The 9,717-nt window shown below is 45.8% G+C and overlaps 1 protein-coding gene across 2 annotated transcripts in view; it reads right to left on the bottom strand.

Annotated features, from left to right (window-relative positions):
- Window positions 1–357: 357 nt before the first annotated feature.
- Window positions 358–9,717, bottom strand: part of prkd3 (protein kinase D3) — a 36,028-nt gene continuing 26,668 nt past the window's right edge. For both annotated transcript variants that reach the window (XM_086274968.1, XM_086274969.1), the window contains exons 11-19: window positions 7,540–7,816; window positions 6,391–6,443; window positions 5,930–6,002; window positions 5,737–5,843; window positions 5,465–5,626; window positions 4,549–4,647; window positions 4,192–4,459; window positions 3,714–3,799; window positions 358–3,269 (exon numbers count right to left, since the gene is read on the bottom strand). In XM_086274968.1, the coding sequence (XP_086131094.1) occupies window positions 3,096–3,269; window positions 3,714–3,799; window positions 4,192–4,459; window positions 4,549–4,647; window positions 5,465–5,626; window positions 5,737–5,843; window positions 5,930–6,002; window positions 6,391–6,443; window positions 7,540–7,816 (1,299 nt within the window). In that variant the 3' untranslated portion in view covers window positions 358–3,095. The remainder of the gene's footprint in view (window positions 3,270–3,713; window positions 3,800–4,191; window positions 4,460–4,548; window positions 4,648–5,464; window positions 5,627–5,736; window positions 5,844–5,929; window positions 6,003–6,390; window positions 6,444–7,539; window positions 7,817–9,717) is intronic.

Raw genomic sequence — 9,717 nt, 5'->3', positions numbered from 1 at the left:
TATTGACAGCTGTCTGTTCCCTGTAGCAGTTTATTGTGGGCCTACCTTACAATAGGCCCATCCATTACACTGGAGCTGATACTCGAAGGGATCTGTGATAGCTTTCATCCTGAGTGTTTTCAGAGTTTTCCACAACCCCCTTCCTCACTACCACCCTCTTTAACTATGTCATTACTCTCTTGTGGCGAGTGGCTGGCTCAGTAAACTGCTCGGTGTGGTGCAACAATCACATCCAGCTGCTGTGAACGGGATCCGACATGTGAAAGCACGACGCACGCGCACATCTTGATGAATCACACAGAAAACTACGAGCCACTGCTGCCTCTGCGCACACATCCAAAGCCCGTCTTTATCTTTTATTGCACCTGGAGCCGTGATCTCCAGACAGCAGGTATATAACATAATACACCACTAAAGAAAGCAGTGTGAACAGAGAGGATTTCAGAAATTTACCAAATGTTTCATTTAGGTTTTTTTTATTTCATTGGTATGTACTGAAATATACAAAACACTGACACCTGCCAATCCAGCGGCAACAAAGACAGAGAAAGGAAACTGGAACATACTCCCAAACACACCGACGGAGCAAATATAAACTCGCTCCCGTGTGAAATGATTGGACAACATAATGAACGTGGAACTCCTGATATTTTGTTCTGTTTAAAAGCCAGTTTCGCCCACGTTGGTGATGAAACATTTCAGATAGCTGGGTTGAGGTCGAATAGTCGTTTTTTTCAAGGAGGGTGTGATAAGTGTTGGTTGAATTCTCTGCTGAGGAAAGGTGACGTTTAGGACACACGCTGACCTTCATTTAAGAAATGTGGGGACACGGCGGCTTCCCATAATTCAAAGCGTTGCATCATTAGATCAAAAATCATCTTATGCCATAACATCCTAATATGTTTATATGTTTTGAATCTTTAAGAATATATTAAAGCTAAAGCTGAGAGGTAAAGCACTTTTTAACGTGAGTTTGAAGCGTTTGTTGAAAATAAAGAATAGACTAAAATTATTAACTGTGTATCATCAGACTGAGCGTTAATGCTTTCACAGCTGAAGACAGCTCAGGTAAACTGGAACATCTGTTTAGTTTGAAGAACAAATAAAAAGGAGAACAGGACGAGTAACCGTTCTCAACGTGACAAACGTGTTTTTCACTGCGATGTTTAACTGCGATTTTTAAAAAATATTATTCATCAAATGTGATTTCAGGAGCTGTGTTGTCAGGGGCATTTGGCACTGGTAGGGTCTCCCAAGGCAAATAGGTTCTTGGTAAGAGCACAGATTTACATTTACCCCTATGAAACAAACATCATGGGACAAGAGCTCAGGCCTGAGCCCATGGGGTCTGGCCGTGTACTCGCCGCCCTGTGAGCCTACCGCCCGAAGGAGGCGCCACAGGGTCGATCTCTGGTTGCTGAAACGGCAGACTGACGTGGTAGCAGCAATGATGAGGACGCTGTACCAATCTGCTGTAACGAACAGAAATCTGAGTGTAAAAGTGAAGCTGTTGATTACGTTTCCTACGCTCACCCATGGCCACGAGCTGGGTAAGAATGAGATCGCAGATGGCAGAAATGAGCTTCCTCCAAAGGGAGGCTGTACTCTCCCTGAGATGGGTGAGGAGTTTGGTCATTCAGGAGCTAGTTGGGGTGGTTTGTGCTTCTAACTAAGATGTTTTCTTAGTGCCTACTAGAAGAGGTGTTTTGGGCACACTGGGGGAAATGTATCTCTCCGCTGGCTTTGGCATGTCTCAGCCCTTACAGGAGCTTGCTGGTGACAGAGAGGTCTGGGCTCTCCTTAGACTGCCCCTCACAACCCAAACTCAGAACAGGAGCAGCCAGTGGGCGGATGGATGGAAAGATTTTCTATGTTTATACAGCCAGCATGAAAGCAAAGGGTGAACTTGATCTTAATCAACATTATTCATCATCGAGTGCTAAACAGCCTAGTGTGGACACACCAGGTTCTCTGTGAATTCTCGTGCACACCTTTCCTTCACCTTGTGATGTTTTCTTAGAGAAACAAGAACATAGGACATGACTTTTTGACTATTCGACCGCAACCCCAGAGAACATCAAAGAACACGTCCCAGCACTGGAGCGCTTCAACGGTCACATTCAAGAAAACAGTGAAAGTACAAAAATGTGATGCCGAACCAAAGAGTCCGTTCCTTGTTGTATTGCATTCAACTACACTTCAGGGTTACGGCCTTCACAAAAGATTCACAAAGTCAAAAAAGGAAAACAGTTGAAAGGAAACAGCGAAATGAAATGTAACATATTTGGTCAGGGTTTGTTGGTTTCTCTCTCCGAGAGCAAGCCGATAAAACTTGCACACTACTAGCTGCCATGAACAGATCACACTCTGAACACACGTAGGTTAAAAACACCTGCTGGGATCTGAGACAAAGGAGCTAATACTGCGTGACACCGTTTCTAACTTTGAATATTGACGGGAAATGTAAAAACAGTTTGCGTTCTGTAGCAGTGAATAGTGTTTTCTATTCAGTTGCTATGGAAATTGGTAATATAGTGCAAAAACCTACCACAATTACTAAAATACATTAAAAAACCCAGACAAATCTGCGTGATAGTTCCAGTTTCATGCCACAGGACAGTCTCACAAACAGTTTAGAAATGAGAACAAACTCGTGTGTTTAATTCTCAGGCTGTAAATCCCTTGCGAAAAGTGCCCTTTAATCCCGGCGTAAGCGCTTCACGCGACTCCTCTCTTACATCACGAGCACGGCCTTCATCCAGAACTGTGCGTGTTCATAAACATTGTTCTGCTAGTCCTTAAAAAATGAACCAAGATTGAACAAATTCATGGAATGTTTTCGTATTATTATACACCAAGGAAGAGGGAGCACTCGCCTCCTGTGACAGTGTCTTAATGCGTTTCTGTGACACGCATCTCCGCCTGCTTGTAGCGGTGCTTCACACTACAACCTCTGCTGGGTTTTCCCACTTTTCCAGCCTCTCCACCCGACTGGCTTATCTCTGTTTCGAGAGTTCTGGAGGGAAAACCTGCCACTTTCAAAGCTTCATGAAAACTCTGTGAGATACATGTGGTGTAGCAAGTCTCCCACTCCACTAGGGGTCCTCTTCCATGTCGTCCAGGTTGGGAGCCATGATAAAATGTTTAGGGTAAACAAGACTGTGCTCGTCCGCGTACTCCTCCCAGCGTGCGTCGTCGCTCTCGTGAGTGATATAGCGCTCGCCTCGCCGCGTCTCAAACTCCCTCAGGTCCAACCACGTCTGGTAGTCCTGACCAAAACAGACATGAAACTGTCAGTAAATCTGGCTCATTGTGGAGAAGCGGCTTCACATAAACTGATTCAGAGGTAAATCTGCATTCAGCTCACAGCATTTATACACAGTTTTCACTCCCTTTACTTTTCGGGCTTCCCGGTCCAGGTCTTGGCCACGTAAGCCAAACGCTGTTATTGACACAGTGTACTGATGTGCAGGGACAGCGCTGTTGTGGTTGTTTGACTTCTAGTTCACCACCAGGAAGTTTAATGGTGACATAACCACAAGTGGGCGGAACCTTTAACTCTATTCATGTTTTCCATGCTCTGACTATTAATGTTCACACAACTCATCTGTAGATTATTTTCAATGAAGGGAATTGATGACTTGACAGAATTATGACTCCGAGAATTAGCTCGAATTGCAATTTAAAGAGAGGAAAAAGCAAATGAGTCATACCTGTAACCAGGGATGGCTGAGACACTTGTCCACGCTGTACCTCTTTCTCATTTTGACTTGGAGGAGATTGTTGATCAGATCTGTGGCTGCGGAGGAATTAAGAGTACAAGAAGTGTAAGTGAACAAGATAAGTCAGAGGTGGTTTTGAGTTAAAGGGAACAAGACCTGCAAAAAGATATATCTATCAATATATATATATATTCAGTGTTTTTACCGCATAATATACTATATACAGTGAGTGGGAGGAGGTGCAACTTGGGCAGTTGGGGAGATTTGAAAGTGATTCATTTCAACCACAGACATAAAAAAGCTGACATAAAGTTCAGATGACCCAGACGTGTGGGTGGGGAGGAGCTACATGTGTGAATATCATTTAAGTTACAGGTGCAGCAGGCCGCCAACGGCTCACAGACGAGAAGGTCAGATTAGATCAAACATTTCTGAAAGCAAACAAACAAGTAGCTCTTTGTCTTCATACCCTCTGCAGAGATGTCCTTCCAGGGCGTAGGAGGGTACATGAAGGCCGCATTCTGGATCTGATCATTAATGTCCTCGTCCTCGTTAAACGGGAACGTGCCGCTCAAGCTGACGTACACGATCACTCCCACTGACCACATGTCTAAGGAGCGGTTGTAGCCTTTGCTGCGCAGCACTTCTGGAGCGAGGTAAGCCGGAGTTCCTACCACCGACCGCCGGAAGGACTTCTCCCCAATGATACGGGCAAAGCCAAAATCACACAGCTTCACCTGGAGAAGAAAAGCGGCGTGTTAACGTACACACGCTTGCGGACACACAGCTCCACACATGCAAAACACATAAATATATATGCTCTCACCTGAGGGAAAGGCTCTGCAGAGGCCAGCAGTACATTCTCAGGCTTCAAGTCACAGTGAACAATGTTTTTGAAGTGCAGATGTCTCAAGGCCACAAGGATCTGTTGCAAACACACAAGTCCCATAAGCACAGATTCAGCTAAAAAGATCAAAACACTGTAAAGTCTGTAAACCGTACGCTATGAACAGAGTGCTGTTTGTGTAATGTATGGAGGAGACTCTATGGTGCTGCCATGTGGAAAAATAGTAGCAATATAAACATACTAATGCCCTTAAATACTTGCATCTTTACCAGCACTGCCATATAAGGGACACATGATCTCATCTCATCATCTCATCTATATTCACAAGGCCTATTGTAAGTGAGCGCTGCATGCATGTCTGCCCATGGCCCTGCCCCAAGACCACAGAGGGCCTGGCTCGCCGATCCTGACCCTGGCTTTAGCAGAGGCCCTCCTGGCCACATCTGAGCCGAGCCTGCCGCAGCTAATGGGGTTGTTGTTAATGGCCCCGCTCCCGTTTGGTACCCGAGATCCACGGAGCCTGCTGCTCCTCTAATCAGGCCACAGAGCCACCAGTATACTGAAGGCTGTAATCCACAGCCAGGGAGGAGGCCGTGATGCCATACAGACCAAATCCCGTAAACAATTCCCTCCAATCAGCTCACCACAAGAATAAACAGGCCCCAGAGCTGGAGCACAGACCCATTACACCCCCAAAATAGGGCACAGAGAGAGAAGGGAAGGAAGACACAGCACTAAGAGGACTAAGAGGATGAAACATGCAGCAAAGCTGCTCGATTCTCAGTGACTGTCATTATCTGACTATTTCAGTGTTAGGACAGAATCTTGATTTGAGAACTGAGGGGTGAAGAAGGCTGCGTGAAAGGGCAGAGAGCCGTGTTTCAGCGGTGCAGACCTGCGTCACGAGGAACTTGGTGATTCGTTCAGGCAGTTTGCTCTTCTCGCTCGACAGGATCATCTCCAGCATGTCGCCGTGCAGCTTCTCCATGACGACAAACACCCGCTCAGGCGTCTCAAACATGCACTCCAAGTTAACGATACCCGGGTGATGCAGATTCTACAGAGAAACAGATCAAAGGCTTCAAACGAGGAATACGCTAAGAGTAAATGTAAACCAGTGACAAATGTAATGAGCGGGATTTTCTCTTAACTGTTATCAGTGATTACCTGTAATATGGCGACCTCATTCCGCAGCTGACTCTCCTGCTTGGTAGGAAATCTCATCTTGTCAATAACCTTGATGGCCACATCTCTGCCGCTCTTTCTGTGTTTGCCTGTGTTTGCCAAACAGAAAAAAACATCAATTCACAGCACAGACACTGAATATAAAATGTTCCTTTTAACTAAAGCACAAACATACCTCCATACACAATGCCAAACTGGCCCGATCCCAGCACTTCATCGGAGAATATTTGGTACACCGAGGCAATATCCTACACGGGCGTAATTTACACCGTTAATTTTCCTCTGCTTGTGGAAACATTCAAGTGAACTTTCCATGCTGCAACAGTTACATCATCTTTGGTTTTGGCAGAACTGCTGCCCTTCCAAAATGTTTTTCAGGTATTGCCAAATAGGCAACTTTCACTAAATGCAGAAGTGGAACTGAGACGAAAACTCCATGACCAAAAAATGAGTCTGCAGCTTCCCCATTTCTGCAGCGTAAAAGCTTCCACTGGATGTTTCGGCGACAGGCGCACTAGGATACCGTTTCTGATCTAACCACAGCAACTATTTTAATAGCATATGAATGCATAAATTTGCGAGCTGTGCTGGGAAATTGTGCAACAGCATCTAAGAGAAAAAAGAAGCTCCACTTACCACATTCTCCTGGACCTGGCAGTTGGACACAGATATGCTAATAGACAGCTCTTCTGCAGAGGGAAACACATGATATTTCCACATTCAACAAGTAACACAACATCACTCTGCCAATGCACAAAGCAGACACTAAATTCTTAAGCAACTGTAATCAGAGCTTTCTCAGATACCAGTATTTCTACTTTTCTAAAACCTGCAATCTTATCACAGCTGCACGCAATAACTCACAGCCCCACATAATGAAGCATTTTATTACACAATGAATTGGCTATAAAATTGATCTGGAAAGCTATCTGTGACTGAATGCTGAAAGTATGCAATGCATTTCAAAACTGGGGATTCAGACAGCCGCAGAAACTAATTCTGCATACTAGGCATTGGACAGAAAGCCGGAGATAAAAGCCAGCAGAAAACTTTCTGTGAGGTAATGCTCGACACAAAGATGGAATTTCACTCTTAGACAATGCTTTGATTTTTCAATTAACAGAGACAAACACATACAGTACATCACGCTGTCATCTGCAGATTAAACGTTTCATCTACTGATAGTAAAGTGCGGCTTAGTTCATTAGTAAATGAATTCACATCTATGTAGTGAGTTTGAGTTATCTTATCAGGTTGGCTTCTAGCGTCTTTTCTCAGGTTTTCTCATGTCACGCTCGTTATCAGTTAACCTCAAACTGTGCACATTTCTCATTTCTCTCTCTTTTTTCGGCGACTGGGAGATATTATCGCTGCCCTGACCATCAAAAGCTCAGTTTCCATACAGTTATGTCACTTCACTACTTACACTACTGTCATCCCCAAACAGTGACTTCACAGCCCCACTTCCTTTGGCCTACAGACCCTGAGTCAGGGCTTTCCCAGGCTAGCAAAAGTTAACCGAGGACATCAACTTTAAGGTCATCAAAGTAGTTTAAAAATCGCCTACGACGGGGCACAGAGAGCCTTTTTCTTTCTATATGAGCAAACAGTTCTCGTTTGTCACGGCCGCGACAGGTAACAAGCCTGCTTCATGCGCTAACCAAAGACACATGCAAGCTGATTTCATTCCTACAAACACAAGATAAAAAAAACAAACAAGTTTTTCATCCGGAGACATATCAGCAGCATTTTTAGCACAAGAAAGTTCTGATAAATTCTACTTACTGTGATCTTTGCCTTGGCCGGCAGCGCTGGCTACACTGGGCTGAGGCGTGACGGGCATCAGGGCCTGTCTGATGGCCTTCTCCCAGCCTTGAGCCACCTCCATGCCGACTCCAGAGGCGGCCAGAGCAGGGCTGTGGTAGTGACTGCCGTTGTTCTCCCCTACATAGTAGACCATGGTGGCTGTGATGATCTCAAAGCAGTGAGGGTTGCTGCCCTGAGCCAGATTGCTGTAGTCTCTGCACTGCTCTACCTGGAGGATCTCAGACAGAGGGATTTCCTGTGGAAGCAGTGAAGGAGAACTGATAAGAAAAGCAGACGACACATAAAAGAGCACAATCTGCATTTCTCAATGAAAGCTCAAGCAAGAATCAGAGTCTTCTTTTCTGTCTTTCTTAATGTTTCAGCCAGTAAACAATTTATGCAAGTCCAAGAGCACATGAATTTCTGAAGGAACCAAAACAAACAGATACACTCCCCCTCCACACAGTGCTGCACATATAAAGTGCTGGGATGGAGTGGTGGAGAAATAAAAATCTCTTATAGCCGATGCTGGCTGTAAACTAGAAGAATATGAAAAAATACTTTCTTCAATCAAAAACATATCATGCTACTAAATGAGCAAATCCACAATTAAGCAATGATACACAAAAGGTAAAGACAGAGGAAGTAACACTCACACACACGCCGCACTCAGTCGTCCCCGCTCTAACTTTCTGCCTTCCTCTTCGCTTGACTTGTGAGCACAAACAGAAAGTGGAGCTGCACTACACTTTAAAAGTCCCCCCCTCGCCCGTCTAACTCACTGTCAAATCAAAGGTGGGAGGGAGGGCCGAAATTACAAATACAGACAATTTCCAACCAATGGGGGCTCAAAGAGGCGCACGCCGTCTGCTCTGCGTGGCTCACCACACAGTATCAGATGAAGTGCTTGTGGTTAGCAGGGCCTGGTCACGTGAGCGCGCTCTGCGGCGGCTCAAGCGGTTCCCTGATTACAAGGCAGGGCCAGCAAGAGGCCCCATCTGAGCACGAGGCGCTGGCGCTACCACTAGCCACCAAGACAAAAGACCAAGCAACTACCGTTCCTCCACGGGGTCGTTTGTGAGTGGGCGTGTGTGATACTGTGACAGGGAGAAGCCCCCTCACCCCATGAAAGCTTCTTCAGAGAAAGCCACAAGTACAGGGGTCTCATCTTCAAACGAGGAGCTGTTATGGCTTCCAAATGGTGAAAATGGCTGCCATGCCTGGCGAGCGAGCCACCACGCGACCACCACTAATCAGATTGGAGGTATAAAGAAAAGGGGAGTGGGGAGGACGGCGGCCACACACTGATGAGCAGCAGGCTAGAAACTGGGGAGGAATGAAAGGAAAGAGCTCGAGGCAGACGGCTTTCCGGATACCAGCGGAGCTCATGGAGAAGCAGTGGTTTCGGTAGAAGACCCCCTCCCCCCAAAATACTACAGGAAATAATTTCATGTTATCTGTCCCAGATAAAAATCCTCTGCTCTGAAGCAAGAGGCAAAGACCAAACTTTGGAGCATAAAAAGGAGATTTACAGCAAGCCTTCAATTAGCCTCCTGAAGCTTTTAAACATAGCTGAGTGCCAAGTTGATAATAAAGAACCACATAAAGCTGCCCTGTAAACACACCCGAGGAGTCGGTCCCCGCTGAGGTTTCCTCTCTGAGGATTTAGTGGCCGGGGACGCAGGGTGTGACAGAATAATTGGGAGAGAAGGGGGAAGGAATACAGTTTTTCCAAAACTTGCTTCACAACAAATGCGGACGGAGAAAAAACAAAAAGAAGGCAGGCAGGACAATAAGCAGAGCTGTGAGCGAGACCACCTGTTTGAGACTCGCTCAACCGAAGTGGAAACTCTGCCGCGTCCTACTCAGCGCCCTGTTGCAACATACCTCTGACCACAATTCGAAGAGGTGTTAAAGTCTCAAAACGCACAAAGCGAGAAGAACAATAAGATAATTACACACTCCATCCTACACAGCACACACGACACACATGTGGAAGTCTTTACCTTGCAGCCTGTACTTCACTCCCCCAGGCCTCACTGTGTAATTACTGTGCTATTAAGCCCCTGTGGCGGCGTAATGACTGACTACGGCGCTGCCACCGAGAGGGAAGTGTCACACATATTCTCCTCAACTCCATTTACACGTTTAAATCTT

The sequence above is a fragment of the Aulonocara sp. 'chitande type north' Nkhata Bay genome, linkage group LG19 (genome assembly GCF_057382095.1).
Source record: "Aulonocara sp. 'chitande type north' Nkhata Bay isolate Kocher_YH1m ecotype deep benthic linkage group LG19, A_spYH_male_GT1.1, whole genome shotgun sequence".
Taxonomy (NCBI): Eukaryota; Metazoa; Chordata; class Actinopteri; order Cichliformes; family Cichlidae; genus Aulonocara; species Aulonocara sp. 'chitande type north' Nkhata Bay.
The sequence above is the reverse complement of the archived record's forward strand: the minus strand, read 5'-3'. Positions and strand labels throughout refer to the sequence as shown.